Raw genomic sequence first — 24,738 nt, 5'->3', positions numbered from 1 at the left:
GATTTTTTAAAACATCATGGTTTAACAGAAACAAACAAGTAAGCAAAAAAGAGATAGTATGTTGAAAATGCATATTTACTGGGTTATATCAGGCTCAAAAATGTAGTTGGCTAATATGACACTACAAAAACCTTTTACAGTATCTTTGATGATGCGCTAAGAATGACAACTTTTATAAGCCTAGTACATCATGACTATGGAATGCCTGAATTCTTCTCAAAGACAGATGGTGTTTTCTGTTCCCTTGCTGAGAGAGTGGATTTTTGGGGTGGGAGGAGAGGTTATTTGTTTGTTTGGTTGGTTGGTTTAATAGGATAAGGATATAAAGTTCCCAAAGGCTCCCTAAGAGCTGTTTCTTTGGAAAAATTTACTCACCTACTCCCTTCTATAGCTTTCTACTGAAACAAATCTCAGATACTTTTCCTGCCAGCCCTCTCCCAGAGCTAGGCAGAGCTTAGGCAACTGCACCGATTCTTTATGGTCTCCCAGTAAATTCACAGAAGGATTTTCTATACATTTTCTGGGCTGTCAAGCCAGCTCTACACTAAAATTAAGTATAGTTGGGTAGGGATATAATTTTAAACAATGCTGTAGATGCCTTGCAGTAAAAAACAAAGCTGTTTTAAACAGTCTTAGAGGTGCTTTTGTCGGTATAGCATATTTCCCTTGAGAAGTTCATCAAAGGTGTATTGGCAAAAGTGGGGTTTGTCCTACCTGCATTAGGGTTATCATCATCGGCAGTATAGTTATACCAGGACAGCTATATGAGCAACTCTTTTCTAGTGTAGTTGCTTTTCATATAGTTAACAAGGAGGGCTAGAGGTGAGGAAGAAAATTAAGACACATCGTCCCTTGACAACATGTGTAAGCCTTGTGTATCTTCTACAATATCACCTCTGTTAATAATGTCATTGCCTGTTGCAGTGGAATACCTTGCCTTTCACCCTCCTCCTTTCACCTTTATTGGCTTGCTTCAAAGCTTTGATACAGAACAGTAGGAATTGGCCCAGGTATGAACTGGCTGTTCTGCAGAGTCCTTTTGGCAGCTGAGGTCTCCCTGTGCTATGATGGAGCTTGTCTCAACAGGTCAGCTGTAGAGATGGGAAGAGAAGTACATATTTGAATAGGCCTGGGACACCTTGTAACACACTTAATAGCAGCAAACATGAGGACATGATATGATCTGGCTGATGATTCATTAGTACCTTGGATATTTTGGTCCTGATAAGTGTGTGTGTTTCTTCAGTTTGTGTTCTTTTCATGAGCTTGCAGGTTGATCAGGAAGGCTTTCGTTTTGTTTTTTTAATATCTCCTCTCAAACAAAAGTCCATTTTCTACACAAGGTTTCTAATCACAGTAATGTAATTTCCTGTATTTACATAGAAAACTTCATCCCAAAGCACTTTACAGCCTGGCATTGACGTGGGACTAAGATTAGAAGAGGAGCAGCACATACTGGTTAGGAAGCAGGCTCTGCCCTCAGCCCAGGTATTAGTAAAGCACATAGGGTGGAGCCATAATATTTTCTCTGAATCCAAGGCCACTTGCTAGTAGTTGGAAAATACATTGGTGTAAGTGTGCTCTGTTTAACTCTAGGAAATGTGTTTGAACTGTAGAAATTAAGCTGTGGTAGAGATTGTCGGTCCTCTTGTACAACCCATTCACTGTTCATAGGCACTGGCTACTAAAAAACAGTTTCATTGGAAAATTAGGGTGATGCAAAGGTCCTCAGCAAGTATATGCTGGTGTTTGTAGAGCTCCGCCAAAGGATGGTAGAGAGGCCTGGACTAGTCTGAGGTTTGGCTCCAGAGCATGAGAGTAGCATCAGGTACTTTGCCAGCCAGAATGAGAAGGAGAATCTGGACATCGGTAACTAGAAGGACTAGTAAAACTAGAACTAGAAGGTAACTAGCAGAAAGCGTACCGTTATGTCTAAGTCAATCCATTTTCAGCAAATCCGTGAAATCGGTTCATACTGAACTAGTTACCTTGAATTGTTTTGTGGATTAAATGGGTTTCCAAGTGGTTGCTCACTGGAGGAAAAGGTAACTTTGTGATCTCATTTTGACACATTGGCATTGAGATGACTGTCTGTATTGTGTGTTTCAGATGAAAAGGATCAAACAAATTTAACCTGGGAAGGAACCAATCCTGCCCTGCAGACCATACGAGTGAGGAACACTGCCTTGAAAGATACTTTACTCGATGCTGCTTTACCCAGCACTACTGGTGAGACTCTGAGAAATACATCCAATCTCTAGAAAGGACAAATGAAACCTCCACTAAGAAGTTAATGAATGACAGCATTGGTTTTCAAAAGTCTGGTGAAGCAGATAGTGAGCATTCTTCTTCATTTGTCTCTTTTAAGACTAACGTTAAAACCAAGTGCTGTTCTTTGTATGTGTGGGGCCATACTTAACTCTGAACTTATGAAAATTCTGTATTTTGGTCAGCTTAATTGAAGTGACATAGTAATAAAAGCCTCTGAACAACACATATGCTGCTGAAGGAGCATAGGCCACACATGCCTTCCTAATTCACCCCGTCTCCTCACCAATCTGGGGTCACCAACAGTCAAACACACGAGAGGGCTTGGTGTCCACAGCCCATAATGTAGTGAAATGTTTGCTTCTGCTTTTTAAGAGAAATGAGAAACCCACTCATTGGCTTGATTAAGAAGCAATACTTCAGTGAGCTCTTATTCCTGTAACTCACTTGAAAACCATCAGAGATGATGTAACAGCGTTGCTAATAGCCGGGGTCTGACAGTTCAGAATGGAAGAACAGGTGGCAATCCAAAAGGTGGGAAGATCTCTGTGTATTACAGCTGCTTGGCTTCCTCTGTCTTCAAAGCACTTTTAAAGTATTCACAGCACGACTGCAAACCACAGAGCTATTTACTCACCTTACAGACTTAGAGAATGTATGACTCGCTCAAGGCCGCGGAAGGCATCACTGGCTGCTGGGATTGGGATCGGGTTGTTCCCGGCTCTCAAGCCTCACATCCCTACGGGAAAGCCGTGAGCTCAGTTAGTGCCGACTGCTGCTGCACGGTCGCCGTTGGCCCGAGAGGCTGGTTCTGTCCTCTGCGGTCCCAGGGAAAGTCTGCCTTAGCAACCTCTTGGGGAGCAGAGTAACCCGTACAGAAATATGGGGGGTCTGGAGTACTGCTGAAGTGGCTGTAGGTAACACAGCAAGGGAATGAGCTGCAGTGGAGCCACCTGTGGCAGCGAGGCGAGCAGGTTGCAATCTCCAGTTTGCTGGGCTGTCTTTGGGTGATGAGAGAGCTGCTGGGGAGCACACGGCCCCAGTTAAAAAGTGCTGCCCACCCTTACCATGGCAGTGCAAGAGACTGAGAAGCTGATGGGGTGTGGAAGCCGATGTCGCATCACTCCCAGCCACCAGCAGGATGGCACGGAGAAGGCTGCTCTGCAGCTATCTAATTACATGCCTACTCACGCAGCTCTGGGCTGTCCTTTAGCAAGGAAGTTTCCATCACAACAAGGAAGCTATTCCATTTCAATAAGCAACTTTTAAAAGCTAATACATTTCACCTTGGGGAAGAGCAGTTCTCCAGCTTCAGTGTTACCAGTTTTGTGCTTTGAAGAGATCTTTGTAAAATTTAATTTTAATATTGTTTTAACTAAAGTTTAGATTTTTTTCTTGGCAGTGCTGCACTGCTGACCACTCAGTCAAACCCTGCTGAACTTGCTTGTAGCCATTTTATCTGGGTATCTTGTAAATATTTGGTAGAGCACTCAGACACAGGAGTCTTTTTTGCTCTTACAGTCACATGCCTGGTTCCAGGACCTTTCAGAAGCACAAAAGGCTGAAGGCAGGGAAAATTCCACTGAGATGCATTCAAGTCTCCAGGGAGCAACTGCACTCTGTTTAGACTAAAATTTCTCATTGCTTCTCCTTTTTTTAAAAAACGTGGAAGGATAGAGAGGGGAAGCTGGAGGGTAGGTTTTTATTATTATAAACACCAAAAGGCAAGCACTGTTTCACTTATTTCTCTCATATTGCGGGACCATTTGCCATTGGAGATGGAGATAAGCTCTTTAATGCTGTCTGCACTACCTGGGAAATTTCCATCCAAGTTCTAAAATGTTTTACAAACATTCATGAATTAAAGCTTAATCCCCCTTCTTCTCAGCCCCATGAAGCAAGTACTAAATACAGTTTAAAGACAGGGCTAATGAGACTAAAAAAGTTGTGCCTTGCCTGAAGTCATGTGGGTAGTGTGGCAACAGGACTCGGGTCTTTGAGTCCCAGCTTTCTACCTTACACCACTGACAACACACGTTCCCTCCCTTTTCAAGGCTTGCTGTACTTCCACTTCTGGGGCACAGTGAAAACATGCTGGCATCACACCTTGAGATAACCTTGTCTTTTCCCCCTTAGAACAGAGAGACTACTCACAGCTGCTCTCCCATGGGATTAAGGTGTTGAAAGATCAGAGCGGGGTGTGGGGTGCAGGGTGGAGGAGAAGCAAGTCACTGCTCTGTCTGCCTTGGGCATGTTCTGCCTCCACTGCTTCCAGTGGAGTTGGTGTACTATTGGGAGCAACCTCAAACATTTTTGTATGTGCTTCCATATAATATTCAGGCAGGACTGTGGTAAAAATACCATAATCAAAGAGAGAACTTGTCTGACAATAAAACTGGACAGATGAGCCAATAAGTCACTCCTGTATTGAATATATGTGATTTCATTATACTTCTGTATGTGACCTGCATGTCTTACTGCTTCTTATTATCAGAATCCTATAACTACTGCTGCAGCCATCTATTTCACCTTTTCGGAAGAGAGGGATAATCCATCAGCCAGTTCCTCTTCAGTGATATGAGTCAGGTTTTCACCAGGGGGATTAATGGTCAGTTGAAGAGAGTTGTTCCCAACAGGGCTGAGCAAAAAGCAATGTGCACATGAATCATGAAGTAGAAGAGAAGGAAACAAATCTATAGATGTAAAGGGTTTGAATTATTTCTTTTCGCTTTGCTTCCCTTGTCCACGCCGATCGATAACCGGACATGCAACAGCTGGAAATGTATTGGCAGTGGCTGGTGTAAGCGGGACCAAGAGCTGCTCCCACTGTGCAAAAAAACCTGAAAGTCAGTCAGCCCCCAAAACCAGATCAGTGTGTGCCAGCTATTCCAGTCCTTGCAGGTGAGAGATGCCAGGAGGAAAATCAGATCACAGTGCAGCAGCCTCCTCTTGTCTCTCCCGTGACCCTGCAGTGTACCTCGGCGCTGGTGCCTTTGGCCTCTTCACGCTGTTGCCTTCGATGACGAGGTGCCAGCGCTGGTCCTTGGGCACACTTCTTCTGTAGCACCCTTCCCTGCAGTGGATCCAGGCTCACTGCAGATGCTGTGCACAGTGCTCATTTCATTCCCCGCTGAAAGGCAGCCAGGCCTGAGGTGGAACATGGCAAGCGCTTCGCTTCGCCGCGCCTGGCAACTCCACACAGCTGCTGAAAACAAGCAGGGAAGAAAGCGGTGTACAAACGCAGGGGAATTTTCACATAGGCAGGATGTAATTAGCAGAGCTGGAATTCGGCCAGGACACTGGGGTTAAAACACTGGTTTGCAGGTAACACACTGGGATCTTTCATAATTCAAACACTCAGGATCTCCTGTTTCCATCTTACCTGGAAGATGTCAGAAGACCGTTCCCTACTTAATGTTCCTGGGCAGCTCTCGAACATCTGACAAAAAGGAAAAAGCATCTAATGGTGCTGCACCTTCAGTACTTCTCCACCAGCAACTGCCCACCATCAACAGCAGCTGAGAGGGTCACATCCTGACGGAGCTACAGCTGCATTGCAGTAGAACACCACAGCTGCCCCCATGCCTTGGCATTCACTTCACCCTTAACTCTCATTACTCAGTTTTCAGGCCCCAAAGCCCCACCAAACAGAAAGTGAAGATGATAAAATTAGGGCAGCCTCTCGCACATAAAACACGGGAGAGAGAATATTACCGTTAGGTTCTACCTCAACCTCATTCTCTGCCACTTGGAATAGTACCAAATGAGCATCGGGCAACAGAGTGTTAGATGAAGCACTTCTCCAGTGCAGATGAGTGAGCTTTTCCAACTGGCTGTGCTGGTAATACAGAGAGCATTAAAAGCTCGTGCCTCCTCCCTCCTCCCAGCAGAGAAATCACGTTCAAAACAGCAAAACATTTTTTCCCCTTCATGATCTCACTTTCCCTATAAGCAATATTTGTGTTTACTACGAGGATGTTGAATGTCCACAGAAGGTCAGGGAAGTCATTCACGAACCTCACGTGTGGAAAGTCCGCATGACATTTCTACCACAATGTGGCTCACAGTCTGAAATATAAATAATTGCAAACCTTTAATCTCTCCTCCGTCAGACCTGCAGACCGTGTACAGTTTGAAGGGCTGACTTCCTCCCTGTGGTGCAGTGCGTGCAAGCAAAACAAGGTGTTCCTGCTATCTGAGAAAGCATAATCTCTGCATCAGTAAGTCATAAAAAAGGGGCACTTCCTAAGCCTGTGAGGGCTCCCCATATCGGCTTTCGGTTTGTTTGGGTTTTTTGAATGTCCAGGCTGCCGTGCAAGTCCCCCTCTTTGTCAAGCGTTGCTTAATACAACCTCCGACCAAACTTGCTGAGAACACCTCAGTCAGTGAGATAACAAACCTGCAGACTGACTCGAACGGCAGAGTGATCTGGAGAGAGTAAAGTACAGGCAGCTGTGGGCAACAGGAAATCCAGCACTAATAAATAAAATGTCTTATAGCCAGAAAGGGGAAATAAACAGCAGCAGCATAAACTGAGAGGACAGAAGAGAGGAACACAGCATAACGGTGGCACGGGAATCGCTGCGTTACAGTGAGCTTATTTTTACAGAATGTTGTCCCGGTTTGTTATGTGTTCAGACTGCAAAAATAAAGTGGGGGAGTGGGACGACTGCTCAAAGAGAGGGTCTCTATCAGAAGAAGTTGTCAACAACCACTGTAATTAAGGAAGCAGCCAGAGCACACACAACCTGAACCGCCGCCAAAGTGAAATGAAAGCGTTTTTTGTTTGCAGCCGTAGCCCTGAAGGATAGTAAGAGATGGTTCTACCATGCCAAGTGAGGAGCTGCAGGGACACCATTTCTAGATGGCAAATGCCCTGCTCCCATCTTTCCAAAATTACATGCCATGGGGAGGCAGCAAGCTACTCTCTTCCTACATGCGCTTTCGAAGCACGTGCCCACACCCCCCGCCTGGCTGCAGCAGCCGCCTCGGGGGGCTGGCCAGCAGGCAGGTGAGCCCCCAACCACCACGGTAACGCTGGAGGGGGCACCGCCTGGGCTCTGCCCCCCAGCCTGGAGACTTGGTCCAGGCTGCCAAATCAGCAGCCCTTCATTTTCCCCCCTTGCACTCAGCCGTGGGTAGCGCCACGGCCCCACGGCGTTGCCGCCACCAGTGGGAGCTGCCGCATTCAGAAGAGCTGCACCCCACTCTCCCCCCCCCCCCCCGAGGGTGGCTGCATTTCGGAGGCTCGCCGGTGCCTCGGCGAGGAGGTTTGTGCACGGCGTGCCCAAACGGTGCCCTTCGTGCTCCTGGTAGCATCCTTCACCTGGCGCAGCCGCATGGCCTGCGCCCGTGCGGAGGCGGGCACTGGGGAGCGGCGGGCGGGCTGGCAGAGCCGAGGGGGTGGGCACGGACCTTCCCCGCCACGGGACAGCATCATGGGGCTTCCACCGGGGGCTGCCGAGACCTGTGTGCAGGTTCAAGCGAAGGGAAAGAAGTCATTCACAAATTGCATGCATATTTCTGGATTCATTCACTGAGTGGCGTTTCCCTTTCATCCTCCCCCCCGAGCCCTGTGCACATTGCTGGCATTCTCTCCCAATCCCATATAATAATTCCCAGGTCTCCGCAAGCCGCTGCCTGCCAGTGGAGCCCACGGTCACTGGACCGCCAGCCCGGTCACATGAAAAGTTACATGCAAAGGTTTAACACTTTCTCCTGACCCCAGCCCCATTCCCGTGAGTCCCCTGCAGTGTTTTCCTAATCGGGTCCCAGGGAAGCTTTGCGCCGGGCAGGGTGCTAAGAAGGTGGCTATTTAGCTGCAGCATTTCCAGAGTCTTTGAGCTCTCTCTTAAGCTGTAAATACAAGCAGTGGAGCCAGGTGAGTGTCTGACCAGGCTGCCATTTAGACCTGAAGAAAAAAAAAAAAAGAACTGCTGCTTTCCAACCAAATCCATATTGCTGTTACCCCACTTTCTCTAGCCCAACAGCTGTACTAATGGTTAATTGCTTCACCAGGGTATGGAAATCACTTCTTAAAGCCTGTATACGGAGTACACAGTAACGACCCAGTATAATTTTAACCTTCACTGGACATTGCCAGTATGTATTACTAGCAAATCAAAAAGAAAGTACAGTCCTTTCCCTAAAGCCTTCCATTACCAAATTCTAGATGATAGCGCAGGTATTTTAATACATCACACAACCTGTGAAAGTAACAAACTATTTTATTTTGCATCCCTCCTACCTGTGAGACATCAGAGAAAACACGTGCTTTGGAGAATCTCAAATGGAAGTGATTTTTTATCAAATATAGATGAAAAGCAAAAATGTTCAGAAGCTGTTTCTGATATATAGGCAGTGACAGTCATTTCCTTGCTATTGCTCTAACATGAGGGAGTGCAGGAATCTCACACAGAAACAGTTCTTGTTCTCCACCTGATGCTTCCATGTAGGATTTCACGCACGTGACAGAGTATGATTCATGAATTGCAGCTCGGCTTTGGGAAGCATGGGAATTGTGTCGGGCTCTCAGGGCCCACTGTTCACCTGCATTTCCCGTGGCCCACAGAAAGACATGCACTTCACCTTTGAGCCAAACAGTTGGATAATCAAACCGAGCATTTAGATTCAGTTTTGGTTCTTTTTTTTGGAGGGGAAGGGGCAGGCTGGTTATGAACTCCAACCTACATATGCATTTTTGTGGGTTTAAGTGGAAAGACCGTGGCAAAGTTTGCAGTTACAGTCTATTGTTCTGTTTTAAGCTCCATCACTACCAACATAACTTTCAAAAACAACAACAAATTACAGTATTTTTCAAATTCTCTGCTTTGCTCATGAATTCAAAAGTGTAAGCCTGTTCTGCTTGACTGTCTGGCTGTTTGATTGTTGCTTTATATTTTGTTACACTGTTTAATTCTTAATCGTAAGCCTCCAAAATCATGAAATCTGAGTTCTAGTCTCAGTTTCTACATTCTAAGTACTGAAAAGTGGCTTGTCTAACTTCCTAGTATATATGATGATTAACGTACTTTGCTTAAATTGTGTATTTCCGACTCAATCCAAACAGGAGACTTGAGAAATCCTGCTTCTCCCAGATACCTGAGTAATACAGGAATGACTTTTCTCACTGAAAAGCATTAACAAAATACATGCATGAATACTGGGGTTTAATCAGCTGGTGCTGCCTGTTGATTTAAAGGAAAAATGTATTTATCCCAGCAGGAAGGATTCAGACTACCAGTGAGAATGGAGATAGGTCTGAGCAGCCAGATGGTAACAGGTATGTAGAAGAAAATACGAGTCAGTGATGTCTGTGTTGGGATCTGCTGACATTGCCCACCCTGTTGCATGATGGCCAGGAGATCAGCGAGGAGGATTTTCCATTTCTGGAAGGTGCAGTGAAACAGGGGAGCCCAGTGATCACTGAATTGTCTTTCTTCCTAAGAGGTATCGTCTTCAGGATACCGCTTGACATTCATTCAGTCAAATATTTTGACAGTTTGAACAAACAAGCAGAAAATGGTTTTGATGTTTGGCCCCGGTGGGCCATCTGTGAAGAATAATAAGTAGCGCAACATGTGCCATGTCTCTTAAATACCCTTCCTTGCCAGAAACATATGTAGCATGTTTCCCAGGCTGTGGAAAGGGTTATTGTTCCCAATCCACCAAGTCACCTTTCTCCCTCCACACACCCCTCAGCATCCCCAGCCCCGCAGTGGGCTGGGGTGAAAGGAAACTTCCCTCTGAATTACTGTGTTGGTGCCTGTCCGGGGGGGCAGAGGGTGCCCGTGCACGCAGCACGTTATGTTGTGCATGTTTCTGAGAAGTATTTGCAGTCACGGCAGTGGCACGGGAGAGGAGGAGCGAGCCGAGGCAGTGCGTACGCGGGCCCGGAGGAGTCCTTGCCTGCGGTTCCGCTGCGGGTTGGAGAAGGGCGATGAGCATTTGGGTCAGAGCCCGTGGGGCAGCCCCGGCTGGGGTGGGAGGAGTCACGCTGCAAGGCCACCATGCTTGAACGTGGCCGCTTTTACAGTACCGCCCTGGGTACAAAGCCTACTTGTGTGGGGCACGTCCCGCCGTGCGTCACGCTTTGGTTGTCAGCGGCAGTCATGGGTTCCTGGGGGGGTGACACAATAACCCCTTTATGCTTAAGAGAATAGCGGGGGAATTGCGGGAGGCCGTTGGAAGCGCAGCGGTGAAGAAGGGGTTTGGCTTTGGTCCGTCCCTGAAGGTGAGGTGCCCAGGCAGTCGCTGGGCTGCCCCGGCGTGCTCAGAGGAGCCCGCGCGTAAAGCATCAGCGGAGGTGAAGGCGGGATTTTGGGGTTCCAGATGGGGGGAACACCCAAGGAAGATCCTGTGTTACCTCTGGTAACAACGTGATAAAACTGATGATTGAGGGTAGAGTTTTACAGCAGCTCACACTAAAGTCGGGGCTGCCACAGTCTCATCACACCCCCACTGCCTTTAACACCAGTGCAGCCACGCGGGGAATCGGCTCAAAGAGCTGATCTGGCTGGAAAATAAACTAGCTCTTTCTATTAAAAAAAAAAAAAAAAGAAAAAAGAAAAAAAAAAAAAGTATTTGTTTTACTAGAATGTCTCAAAGTTTCAATGAAAGAGAACTGGACAAATAAAAATACTAGGAATTTAAAACAGCCAAAACAGAAAGAAATTTAAAAAAAAATACTAATACGACATTTTAAAATAAAAGCTAGTTAAGTCTTTCTTACTGTATCCATCACTGTCTCCTTTGCCAGCCCCTCAGCCATCCACTCCACAAAGCAGTAAGCAATTCAGATATGCTAAGCAAAGCTGCTCTGAATATGGCTTTTAGCCTAAGAAGCCAAAGCCTTATCCAGTTCCCATGCTTTTGCATCAGGAAAGTTTCCTCCAACACTAATAGACATAAGATTGGATTGCAGAACAACCACGTAACTTTTGACCAAAAAGTGAAGCTTTTCTAAAGCACTGATAAAAGATTCGTGCAGAAGAACATGGAAACTGACTGGAGCAGTTGCATTGCTAAATACGTTTCAAGCAAACATAATTTTTGGACCCACACTCATTCTCACTAGTGATACGTGCTCTAAGGGGAAAATACAAACTAAACATTTTTTTTAAAGGAAAAAAGCATTTATAATTTCTTTGTTATGGATGTACAAAAAGACTCCCCCTCTGCTGCTGGGAAAACCAGTTCCTGCTCCATAAGCATTGAAGCATATCCTAATTTTTAGAAAGCATTTGTTAGGCAAAACAGGTTATTTTTTACGATGCTTTCTTTTTTTGCAATTGGAGTCTTTCTCTTGATGCCAGCTGCTTTAGTTGTAGGTATCTTCTGGGAGGTGGTGTCTGTCAGTAGGTCCCACGTGGGTGTCCCCTTGGCTATCTCTCATAGCCGCCCTTCTATAAATCACAGCATATTAAAAAAAAAGGGGATAACACTGACATGTGAACTAATCCCCACATCAAAGAGAGCAACTCTCCCTCCTCTAAACACCCGCCCCCCTCTTCTGCTGGGAAAAGTCTAATGCCTAGAAGGTGATTTACACAAAACTTCATCCCAGTTGTTAGGAAACTTGCAGTGCTGCTTACTTGCCAACTGCAGAAGAAACCTGGGAATCAGGGTAACCACAATAGCTAGCCTGCAGCTTCCAGCATTTGGCAATTCAGGAGAGAAAAAAAAAACAATTGGCTTGTTGCAGCAAACTTGTGTATATGTTGATTGCATGGCAGGATAGGCATGTATATAGACAGATGTAAACGTGACTGGTAATGTGGGTCTGTATGGGCACATATATATCTGCATGTGACTACAAGTACTTGTATAGGCACAGGAGTACCTGTCGTAACACATACACGAGCACACACAGATGCCTGCACAAGTATGTCTCTATCTCCTGGGAGCAAAAAGAGCCAACAGGAAATATATGTGAAAAACATAAGCCCATGTGGGCATACAACTGTGCATGAGGTGTCCTAGGCATAGAGAGGGCTAGCTATCTGTAGCATATGCTCTCTTAAAGTATTCAGTCCTGCTGTAGGCCTCTTTTTGAGCTAATGATTCAAATGCTAGGAATATATGAATAAGGGGAATACTTCTATTATAAGACAGGTGCAAATGCTCCCTGTGCACTGACTAAGCACACAAGATACTTCCAAATAATTGACTATCTCTGGAATGCAACTGAAGGGAGGAAAAAATACCTCTGTCTGGCTAAGTAACTCTTTTTCCAAATCAGCACTGTCTGTGCCTGTGCCAGGCACACTCCTTCAGAGGTACCAACAAAGCGTACATAGCATGGACAAAAATTATACTGGCAGTTCTGTGTTTGTAATTAAGAAGCAAAAATACTGACCCTATGTGAAATTAGTTGTATTAAAGTGCATATACCTCCACCAGCACCACTGCTTCTGGCTGATGAGTTCAGCTGTGCTTGCTGCTCTCCTCTCCTGCCACCCACACAGGGAGGCAGGGACGCCCCGGGGCAGTGTGCCCCCCCCCCCCCCCAGGTCATCCCTTGCCCCAGGCCACTGAGCCATGAGCACCTTGTCGCTGCCAAAAGACGCATGTGAGGATCACTGCCAGGGCAAGAGAGTGTACTGGAGTGGAGAACAGAGCTGGGTTTTTAAAAAAAGCTTCCTTTCTGTAGTTGTCGGTTGGTTGTAGTCCAGCTGCGTTCACGGACGCGCTTGGGTGTGATTGCACAAGAGCTGAAGGGTGGAAGCAAGTAGCCGGGGGCAGTGAGACACCAACCGAGGCAGCTCCCTTTGGTGGCAAGCGCTGGCTTAGAGCGTTGGTGAAAGTACAGCCTGGGGGCAGAGGGCCAGGCGTGCCATCTCCCACTCCACCGACACGGAGGGCACGGCGCGTTTGGGGAAAGGCAGAGACCAAAGCTTTTGTTGTTCCAGTTACACGCTCCCTCCACGGAGATGTGCAGCTCTGCGTGTGTCTGTGCCTGGCCCCCGCCCTCTGTCAAGTGGAGAGGATGTGAAAGAAACCCCAGTGGGGTTGCACCTTCACCTCCAGTACATGGAAAAACAAACACAACCATTCTCTTGTTTGTTGATTTAGTGCAGGGTGCTCCTTCCATTACAAAACCATTTCCCTGCAGGCAACAGGCTAAAACCTCTTTGCTTATTATTCTGCAAAAGAAAATGAGAGTTTCGGGATGAGTGCAATCTTCAAGCATCTCTTCTGTTGATAGACAGAGAGATTGAGAGGGCCCTCCCAGATACCTCTCAGCAAATGTGCCGTGCTTCCTTGTTGTGCATAACTTTTCATGTTTGCTAGCTCAGAAACATGTACACATATATCTCTCTTTCTCCTCTTCTTGAAATACAAATCTTAGTATGGGAGGGCTTTGTGCTTAAGACAGTTACGCATGTGTTTCATCGCAGGTATTTATATAGAGATGGCTCTGACCACTGACAGCTGCACCCAGAGCTGCAACTCACAGACCCCTCACTCCACACCCACATGTGTGATTTTCAGAGCCAAAACCCCAGACATGAACACTTCTGACCAAGGGGGAGGTTTCCTCCTGCTGCTCAGGTTGCTGCTTAGGTGTAAACACCAAGCCCACTTTTTGAACTGGCACAGCAAAGTTGGACTCTGGGTGTGAGATACATCCTTGTTCGAAGCAAACACATAGGAAACATAACACAAGTCTCTCCTAGCCTGTTTTTATTTATGAGGTGCACCCAGCAGCAGTTCCTGGTGCTGACTGGGACGAGTATGGATGAAAACTGCAGGAAGAGCAGCAAAGTTTATCTAGAGCTGGCACCAGTTTTGGTACTTGGCTGAATTAGCTGTTTCTGCTGAGTCCAGAGCTCTTTGTTTGTGCCACCACCACCATCCCCCAAAATAATCAAACTACTCTCAACACCTTTTTTTGTCAGTTAAAATCACCTCTCTGTCAGCTGGTCCTTTAGGTGGCAGTTCTTCTGGCTGACCTTTTAGGTGGCTGGCACTTTACCCTCCTCCCAAATCCAAATCAACTGCATTGAAATGGAATGAATTTACATTGTGGGGGAGAGGGTACCCCAGACAGTGTCAAAGGAAAAGCAGATCAAAAAGAGCTGCTCGTATTGGATATGTGGGCTGTCCTTTCAACTGCTTTGGGCAATGTCCTTTCAGCGCAAGAAAAGCTCGAAAGAATTTGGTTAATCTGTTGTTCAACAGAGTCTGTCATGGTGGGGCAGGGAACCCAGCCTGTCTGTAATGGCTGCGAGCTCCTTTGTCCTTTCCCAGCATTTCATATCCGTAGTGGCAGTAAGTTAATGGACTTGCACCTTGCTGGCCCAGCGCTGAGGGGCCCTCTCAGCCCAGTGACCCTTCCCTCCGGGTGCCCCCGGTGGCGATTTCAAAGAGTTTGGCGGTCAACTTGAGTCCCGAAGCAAGAGCTTCAGCATGTCTTCCCGTGGTAAATCTGAATGTAGACACTTAGGAGCAGCCTGACCCAGGCGAAGGTGAGGGGACGTGGGGGGATTTGTGTCCCACAGCCTCGCTGCTCAGTGCAACAGTGCAACTCTGAATATCCAGTAGAAACGGTGAGTAGCCCACAGGCCTGCTAGCCGAGATACCACAACATCAGAAATAGCTCTGGCAGGTTGAGAGGTCAACAGTAAAAATAAATCTATAGATTGTCGGAATAGTAGGAGTGCTTACACAGTGTGGTTACACAAGTTTGAACAAGGCCAGAAGGTGAGGAATAACGCTCTGCATTGGGCAGCCTGCAAGGTTGTGAATTGTGAGGACCTCGGTTGGATACAACATGACAACTCCCATCAGAGCCATTCCTCCCTTCTCTGAATCAGCCGTAGACATTCGCACTGGCAGGGAGGGGTTACTGCCACCAGAGCACCATAGCATGCTCAGGGGGTTGGGCTTTTTTGAAGTCTCCCACCTCATCTTTTTTTCTACATTATGTTCTACTATGACCATAACATCCTGCTTAGGATCGTGTGGCACATGCTTTGCTTGCAACAGCTTGCTGTTCCCTTCTTTGACCGTAGAGGCTGTGCATGTGTTGTACATATGTGTGTGTATGTATGTGTATATTTCTAATTTAAAAAAAAAAAAAAAAAATCTTCACCTGATGAAAATTTCCAATTCTGTAAATTCTTATTTCGTTGCCTTCCTTGTCCGTTGCTTTTCAGCTTGGCAGCGTGCTCTAAGTAACGGGTTAATTCCCCTCTTCATGACTCATTTCTGAGGTCTCCCAGGCAGGATTCAGTATGATGGTGTCAGCGGCTGCTGCAAGAGCTGGTTAAATGTCTCCACACGTACCAGGGAGCAAAGTGCTGATTCTGGGCAGCGGCGCTAGGAATGTCAGAGTTTGTTTAACATTTGCTGGGGATCTTCCTAAAAAGTCAGTGTGCCTCCCTAAGGTTTTGTGGACTGGCTGAGCATTACCGTGCAGTTGGTTCAGCTTTTATTTTAGTTCATGAGGAGCATTGCCCTGTGAAAGGGAACCTTCTGTTTTTGGTTTAATGGCAGACTGTGTCACTGTAATTTGATTTTAAATTATCTACTGTCAAGCCTTTCACAAGCGAATCCAACACATATGCATTTTCTCCATAACAAATTTAACTGTCTGGAGAAACAAAGGTTGATAATTAAGCTCACAGCAGTTTATCAGGATGGGGCCTAGGCATGGCCTAAAACCTCAACAAGTTAGTGCCTTAATTTCTGGCTACTTACCAAAAACAAACCTTCGACTTGGTGCATCTTGCCCATTCTGGATAATCTGGCTGTCTGAGTCCCCGGGTAGGCTGCTGGGCTCTACTGCAGCGAGTCGGCACCTCGGTGCGCGAGGGGGGAATGCCGAACGAGCAGACACCACTCTGGGATAACCAGTCATGCTGAGCCAAACGCATAATTCAGCAAGATTATGGTTAAATCAGGGAGGTATATTTCTCTCCAGCCAATGCATGAGATCCCACCACCTTTTGTACTTTGAAATGCTGTTAATTAATATTTATCAGATGTAAAATACAACACTAGCTGCTTCATATAGTATGCCCCTAAGCATCGTATTACTATTCCTTTCTAAGCACACGCTACAGCCAGGCAGACTGAGGCAGGTGATTGCAAATGTCATCAACAGCAAACAGCCCTCAGCTGGAGGCCAGCTTTTAAAATCCACCCAGGCTTTAAATGGGCCGTTAGCAGAAGGCCAGGGGCAGCCACCTTACCCGCAGCTGCTTACCTAGTCTGGTGGTTTAAGAAACAAAAATAATCACCTAGTGACTTTTTTTCGGATGGCATCTCAGCTCCCAACTCGCGCGGGAGTTTGGGAAGCACCTGTGCTCCTCTCTCCCCACCATGGCCCGCTTCTGTGTTAGTGCTTAGCCGCCCACGAGGAGGTGTGCTGGGGCAGGCGTGCCGTGCCGTGCCGTGCCGTGCCGTGCCCGGGGAGCGTGGGCACCCTCGCTCCTCGCTGATGGGGTGCACGTGGGACGCCTCACACCGACCCCCAACTGCACTCGCTGCCACCGAGAGGCAAATGGGCGGGGGGTAAGTCCAATGCGTTTGACAGCGCTGGTACCTTGAGACCGCTGCGGCAGGCTCCCGAGCCCGCAGCCTCTGGATAACTTCCACCCCAAATGTATGTCACATTTCCTTCCAGCGAAAGCAAAATATTTACATTAAGCCAGGGTCACCCATCGGCCACTCCGCTATCGCAAGCTGGAGGCGGCTGCGATACTGTAAACCGAGGGGTGTGAGGGTGGAGGGGATTACCGCAGGCCTCCAAAATAAACGCTGTGGCTGGCTGGCGGCCACTGCTGTGAGCAGTGGGCACCGGGAGCTGGGTGCTGGGTGGACGCTCTCGTGGCGGGGCACGGACGGGCTGGCAGCTGCCCGGCCAAGCTGAGAGCTCGGAGAGAGCGAGGCTGGGGTGGCGGAGGTGGGGCCGGGGCCGGGGAAGGGGGAAGGCAGATTTGCGGAGCCTGGACAGATGTGTCCGGCATCCCCCACCAGTCCCCGCGCAGCCCCAGCACGCTCGGTATCTGAGGTTGTGGCAACACAAATCCCACTTCTTTACCTGCCTTCAAGGAGCTGTTGGAAAGACTCCTCCTGTTCTGCAGGAGTGTTTTGGGCACAGTTAAACCATCCTGGAAGTTGCTGGCCTAGACTTGCCCTATGAAAATGCACTGAATTCAGTGATTTAAACCCACAAGCTCGAACTACAGGACTTGCAGCCCCTGTATTCCCAGACACTCAATAGAAAGGGTGGCGGTTTCCCACTGTAGTAGCTTTTACACAAAAGATCTTCCTGAGACAGCTCCTCCTCACAGCCTGAATCTCTCCCATATGCTGACAACATTTTTTTCTTTATCTCCTATTGCATTGCTGATCAGCACCCGAAACCTCTGCTGCGTACTGCAACACATGCATATGAGCTGCCAGATAAAGTGGTTGGCAACTCTTGGCCACCCACCCATCAGATACCACTGACTTCTCAGATCCTGCTGTCCCATTCCCTTCCACCCATTTGCCCAAGGTGGTGACCCACGGCTGGGTTTCAATGTGACTGTGGCACGTGGACACAAGAAAGGCTCTGTCAGGCAGTAAGCAAAATGGTGCTCATCTTGTATGCCTTGAACCCACGGTGGGGGCATGAGGACACTGAGCCTGCCAGCACCTGGGCTGCTTCAGAAAGTCTTCAGTCACCTGCTGAGGTAGTCAGGAACATCATGTGTGAGCCACAGTGGAGATGGAGATGGTTCCATCTGCAGCCCCTTTGATCAAACGAGCCCATAAGGAGCGGCAGGTGGGTTTGAATGGTCCCACAACCTCTTCTGCTTTTGTTACACTGCTGCCACTCTCCCAACAAGGTTTGTGTGAAAGCATGTGAAGTGACCAAAATATTAACAGAGCTTTCCAGTTATTCTTGACTGTCTAAGGGAAAGGTAACTGCACTGTTTGCCTACAATCAGTTACCACTGGCACTTCTTATAATGATGATCACAGTATTAATTTCCAAGAAGTCAGTCTGGGGCCAAAGCTGAAGAGGGTGGCATTTGGCCACTCTCTACCAGTTGGGATACATGGTTTTCCCCAGCTTTGCAGAGAAGTTGCTTTCTGCTTGTTACTAAGCTATTAGGTATGCAAGGCATAACTATACTATAGCAGAAGGGGATTTCTGTGTGGGAGGAACAGTATGATTCAGATTGTCTCATCAGCCTTGCGAAACAAAATGTCCAGTCAACAGAATACGCTTTTGCAATGTAGCCACTCATTTCTCCGCCTTTATTTTGTACATTTAGCCATAACCCCAGTGCACTGGGACCTGGGAATCTGCCTAGCAAGCTACAGGAGGATCGGTCAAGAAGAGGGGAGTTTAGAGAAGCATGGTGATGACCTAATACTCTAATAGCATTTTCCTCATTGGAGAGATGTCCAGAGCATGGCGAGGGGCGGGAGGCAGCAAAGGGTCTCCTCGAGCACTTGATTACCACCTCTTGTAACAGCTCCTTGAGACAGCTGGCATGGGAAGGTGGTAACAGGAACGCTATCCCAGCTTTGGAGACTTGCCTGCTTCACAACCAACCCAGTATCTGGAGCACAGACACGTGGCAGAGTATTACTCACGTTCATAAGCACCTACTGCATCTCACGGGTTGTTCAAAGGGGTTCATTAACGCAGCTGAGGTAGGAAGTTGGTTGTTGCTGGATGAGGATTTTAGAACAGCCCCCCTCAGGAATGTACCACCCCACCTTTTCTGGGGTTGCAAAGGAGGATGGTAAGGGTAGAGGAAAAGCACAGATTTCAATAAGAGATACTCTTAATTTAAGATCTACCTGTGTCAATTGCTATCTTACAGGTAAAAATACTTCTTGGAGCACTGCACTTATGCATTAAAAATAAAATTATATCAGGACCCTTTTCCTCCACAGAAAACTCAAATTTAAGGTAAAACAAAAGAATTCCTGATGTTTTAAGGTATGGAAGTTTACAGTGTATGTACCAGCCTGCTCTTCCCAGTGATGCCCCTGAGAAAAATCCAAGCCATCTACAACAGATAGTTCTACCTTATCAGGGACCACAAAAATCAGAATGCCTTAATCTCACTCACATGGGGACTGGGCCAACTGCAGCCGTCACTACAAGAATACAGCGATTTGTTTTTAGCACATTCCTGAGAAGACAAATGGCACACAGGAGGCAATGCTCTTCAGCCTTCTCCTTAAAGGCTGGCTCAGGAAGCCAGAAGCTTGCGCACTGCAGCGTGGTGTGCCAGCCTCGTATCTCAGTATCATTAAACACAGAACTAGTATGAGTCTTCGCATAGTTTCCTGGGCTTCACACATTCTTTTCACATGTGTTACTAACATAAAAATTACTATTGTAGATATGTTTTTATGAAGCCAGCTAAAAGGCGGTGTGCATGTGTCGTATTTTCAGTACTTTAACCACCCTCAAGAAAGGAGGGAGGAAGAGGGCAGGCTGCAGCTTGCTTTCTTAATAACAGGCAAAACTTTTAAAGCTCAGGTTACAGTACATATTTTGTCTCTAAACTCCAGCTATGGAGCAAATAGCCCAAAGACTTTCCCTAGAACTGTACTGTTAAACTCCGATAACGTCTGAAGTGCAATGATGTGCCAAAAGAACCTGCTGGCTGTAAGATACCAAAAAGAATGCTTTTTAAATAATGAATTTTAAGATCTCCTATCTCAAATGCAATGTCACCAGCAGCCATCACCTCACCTTCTGGAGGTGCCTTGGGGCTGAGACTTACCCCAGTCCCTCTGTTACAGCACACAAGTCCTACCTTATCGCCGTTTCTGTGCTGCCCTCTCCCACCCGCTGGCTCTAGTATGAGCTGGGCCTTTGGCAACCCTTCTTCCAAGCCCTGCAGCCCAAGGGAGTGTTTTACGGGAGACTGGACTGACCAGTTCCAGGGTCTGACCCCGTACGGTAGGAGAAAGCCCTTGTAATGTCTTAGCAAAGGGACTGAACTCTTGCAAAACACCATGAAAAACGTAACTACCAAGGAAACATCGGAACATATGATACATGATAAACCCCAAAAAAACAAGTGTGAAGGTGTCAAGGATTTTTCTACCGAGTTTCATAAGGGAGTGCAATTAGGCCTTATATAGCTTGTCCTCGGTCATGCTGCAAGTGGTTTAATGGGGCAATATCCAGTGAATAGAGAAATTAAATTACGCCAGCATGAAGAGGCCATCCTCTTCAGAGCCTCTAAACTCTCCTCCAAATGGCAGTGCTTCCTTTTCCCAGATCTATATACAACATGATGGTTCAGGGCCTTCCTAGAAATGAAAAGGACCATTCTTCCTCACCTTCCTTTTTCAGTGAAAACATACATGATGAGAAACCACATACACACACACGTGGGTTGGCGTAAGCCCCAATGTGGGCACAGATGGTGTGTCTGAATGAATGGACACACAGAGGCCTCTGTGTAGGTAAGAGCGTTTACCACGTGCGGTGCTGGGAAGCGCATGCATGATTTCAGCTAAAACCCACAAGGTTGGCTGCAAGATGTTTTAATGTAAAGATCCCTTCTCGTATGTCAGAGCCTTCAAGGTTTGTGCCATTGGGAAGATGTCAGCTGGAGTTCAAAGATGGGACAGGCTGCATGTAGGAAAGAAATTGTGCAGTGGATTTCTGCAGATATGATTAAGCTGCCTGCAGTAGACAAGGCCGTCAGATCTAAGTGAGCCCTTTTTTATCTGTTTTTTCTAATTAATGCCTATTTTACAGAGTGGTAGATAAATCATCAGCTTTCCCTATTTGGGTATGAGCTCCATGTGCCTGTTTTGCCCAAAGCAAAAATTTCTTCATTGCAATTTCAAGTAGGCAGATTCGACCCCAGAACTATTTGGCACCTTACAACAAACTACATACTGGCCATGGGGTTCAGCATGTTTTCTATAAAATCAGCTTCAGGAGAGCTCTATTGTCTCGGTGCTGTCTGTTGGGAGCACACTTGCAGAAACCACACAAAGGATCGCGTGGGTCACTTCCCCTGTGTTGAGAAAGAAATGCAGGCCTGCCTGGTTAGGTGAGCTGCATATGAAAAGGAAACTAAGGGCATACAGGGCAAAAGGATAACAGAATCTTAAACTGACTTCACCTTCAACATTCTGCATCTGTTTAAGTCAACAGGAGCTTTGCCACTGATATGAGTGAAATATTATTTTAGAACATTTGTTTGAGAAAAAATATCTTTTTGAAGACATTATCTGAAGAAATTAATTCATTTAACATCAGCAGGATTACATAATATTTTGCTTCATGTGTGGTCCTTTTTCCTATACTACTCTGACTTAGGGACAGGGTATTTTTGATGGGGAAGTAATCATTCTTTCCACTTTTCCATTTTCTGCTGTACTCTTTGAGATCTCCCGATCTAGATTTGCATCAGATTACTATCATGGTAATTTCTAGCTCAAGTAAAATCAATAAACTTCCTCTCTTTTCTTTCCTTCTGGTCTTTAAGGCATTCTAGAAAGTCCAGGTACCCTGGTGGCCAGCCCCTTGCTCTGTTTCCCGAAAAACCTTACTTCATTTATTTGTTGTTACGTCTATCCAAGGATTTTTGTCTGCACTCCTCTATGTATGAGTCAATAATTCTTGCTTCTTCCAATCATTTAGTCCCCTCTGCACCTGTGATTTACACAAAGTTGGAAGGCTGCAGGTGGAGATGGGAGCCTCCCCAGCTTTCCCTTCGCCATGTTTTGCTGCTTTTGAGGGTGCCGCTGGTCTTTCATGTGGGGAGGGACAGTCAGAGTAAGGTTGAGAGGGGTGTTCTCCAAACTTGACCTAGAAAGGGAAATACAATTTCCTCAGAGAGTTTTTGTTTTTTTTTTTTTTTTTACAAGACTGTAGGCCTAGTTTTTGCCCAGGTTTCTTGCAGCTGGATGGTTCATGTATGCTTATAGATTGTTGGTTATATATAAACCCCTACATTTTCTGAAGCTCAGGTGACATTTACTGTTTAACTCCCCTCCTGAAGTCCTTAGTGGGGGGAAAAAAAAACCAACACACAAATCCATGCCAGTTTCAGCACCTTTGCCCTTATGATTGACACCTTCCCTCCACTGCTGGGTTAAGACCGCTGCAAGTGGGAATTCCTTCTCCTGAATTAATTAACTCTGTATTGTTATTGCCTTTGATCTACTGCCATAGGAACAGGAACAAGCACTGGAAAACCTCCATTTGTGTGCATTTCTTAACGCAAATAGCTCTGGACAGAATATTAAAGGGATCATTTAGAAGATGGTGGGCAGAAAGAGTCCCCTCCCCAAAGTTGCCCCTGAGACTGCTGCTCACTGTGGAAACTGCACGGGCCCTGTTACAGACCTCTAGTGGCTCTGTTTATATAGCTCGTCTGGCTTCCTAAGTGCTCACCAGCACAGTATTTTGGGAAGCTGTATAGTGATTTCCCATAAGGATTACAACACGGGGACATTTCATCTTCTCTGCATTTCCCATCCCGTTGTCTGTTTATTTTATTTTCCTCACCATAACATCTGTCCCACATCGCTGAGAGATTTCACAATTGGAAACCTGCTATAAATTATGACATAGAGTTAAAGGACTTCAGTGTTTGCTCTCTGCTATTTTTTTCAAGGGACATTGGGTTAGCCACCTCTTTAAAAAAAGCCTTTTTTTTTTTTTTTTCCTATTTATATACTGATGTTTGTAAATGCTGTCTTTAGAAGCTGAAAAAAGAAAAAGAGTATTTCTGTCCTTCCTGCTTGTACCCTTTTCCACTTATCTTCCATTGAATTCCTAGAGAAACACAAACTTCTGGAAGTGCTTGCAGAAAATAATCATTAGCAAGTTCTGTCCCTAATGGCCCGCAGGGACTCCAGATAAAAAACACTTGCTAACATTTCTATTCCCTGGCGTCTGACAGAGACTGCAGCAGCTTTAGCACTGCTAGTGCCAGCCTGCATCACCGGTGCCAGGGCTGCGGGCTGAACTGGCCTCTGGTTCCCACCAAAATGGAAGCAAGGAGTCTTGAATTATATAGAGAAGGACAGCCAGCTCTGCTTGGCTCTACAGGAGGCTGCAATTAGCGTGCGATCCTAGGAATAGCCTGACAGAGTTTCAGCATAACAGACTGTTTTATACTGATCAATGCTTTCAAGGTTGGTATCACATATCATCACCACGTAAGGACCGGAGACATTTAAATATGAGATAAGACATGCAGGACTATATTCTCATAATCCAAGGATGCCTCAGCCTTTTGCAACTTTTCCTGCCACTGCAACCTTTTTCCTCTGAACCAGAAAGCAGTGCATACAGCTCCTGCAGGATTGCTCTTGGCTCTCACTCACAAATTGGAGCATTACAAACCACAGACGCGGAGCACTTGCAATGCTCCACAGCATCAGCCTTGCTTCCTCCAGCAGCCAGGAGAGAATCAGAGATTTATACGGCTGGAAGGGATCTCAGAAGATCACTTAGTCTAGACTCATGTCCCAAGGCAGGATCGTTATACTTATGTCACTCTTGGCAAATGCTTGTCTAACCTCTTCCTAAACGCAGGATGGTGATTCCACACCCTCTTCAGATACTTATGTGTGTCATTATCCTTACTGCTTGACTTCTTCTAACATTGAACCTCAGTCTCCTTTTCTGTAATTTAAGCTCATTACTTGTCCTATCTATCATGGATACAGAGAACAGTTTATTCCCCTTTTCTTCCCAGACACCTTTCACATATTTGACAGCAGTAACCCTATCTCCCTCAGTCTTCCCTAGACCGAAGATAGTCAGTTTGTTCATTCTTCCCTCCTAGCTCTGGCTTTCAAGACCTCTGATTATTCCCCAGATGTCCTCTGAAGCTTGTCTTGAGCACAGCACCCACGGCTGGACATCACACTCCAACTGCAGCCTCACAGAGAGCTGAGCAGAAGGCTTATTTGTAGGGTATGTGCTTATGCACGCATCCTAGTGAGGCATTTGCCTTTTTTGCATTAGCAATTAATTCATATTTCTATTGTGACCCAGAACATCTCTCAGATCTTTTTATGCAGAGTTGTTACTTGGGCAAAAATTCACCACCCTGTACAGATAGAATTAATTATTCCTGGTGATGCCCATGTATAGAAACTGAGAACTGTCCTTACTGAAATGAATCCTATTTTTAAGACCATTTGTCTAAATACTTTTTAATTGTAGCTTTATACTTCAGTATACCCATAGTCCCCTTCCAGCTTTGTGGTAGCCAAGAATATGATATTCTCTATTCCATTGTCCAAGCTGTTCATAATCCCTTTAAATCAGACTAACCCAGTATAGATTCCCAGGCAACTCTTCTTGATCCACCTTTCTGTTTTTAAAGTGATAACTATTCTCTCTGTGCAGTTTTCCAATCAGTATTGCATCATCCTAGACCAGCTCCATCTATCAACCGTTCCCTTAATTTGCTTAGGAGTATCATGTTACAGCCTCACCACCGTCAAAATATAGGACTGCTA

General features: G+C 46.3%; 1 protein-coding gene across 8 annotated transcripts in view; it reads left to right on the top strand.

The window, feature by feature from the left end:
- The window catches only part of RAD51B (RAD51 paralog B), a 448,074-nt gene that overhangs the window by 401,336 nt on the left and 22,000 nt on the right, over window positions 1-24,738 (top strand). For 5 of the 8 annotated variants that reach the window (XM_042790959.1, XM_042790958.1, XM_032984680.2 and 2 more), the window contains exon 11: window positions 2,110-2,229. In XM_042790959.1, coding sequence (XP_042646893.1) covers window positions 2,110-2,229 — 120 coding nt within the window. Of the gene's footprint in view, window positions 1-2,109; window positions 2,230-6,380; window positions 12,648-24,738 lie in introns of those variants that run through there. The other 3 variants (XR_004405956.2, XM_032984681.2, XR_004405957.2) reach the window with 3 other exon arrangements.

The sequence above is a fragment of the Tyto alba genome, unplaced genomic scaffold, assembly GCF_018691265.1.
Source record: "Tyto alba isolate M040663 unplaced genomic scaffold, T.alba_DEE_v4.0 Super-Scaffold_18, whole genome shotgun sequence".
Classification (NCBI taxonomy): Eukaryota; Metazoa; Chordata; class Aves; order Strigiformes; family Tytonidae; genus Tyto; species Tyto alba.
Note: the sequence above shows the minus strand (reverse complement) of the source record. Positions and strands in the feature narration are given on the sequence as shown.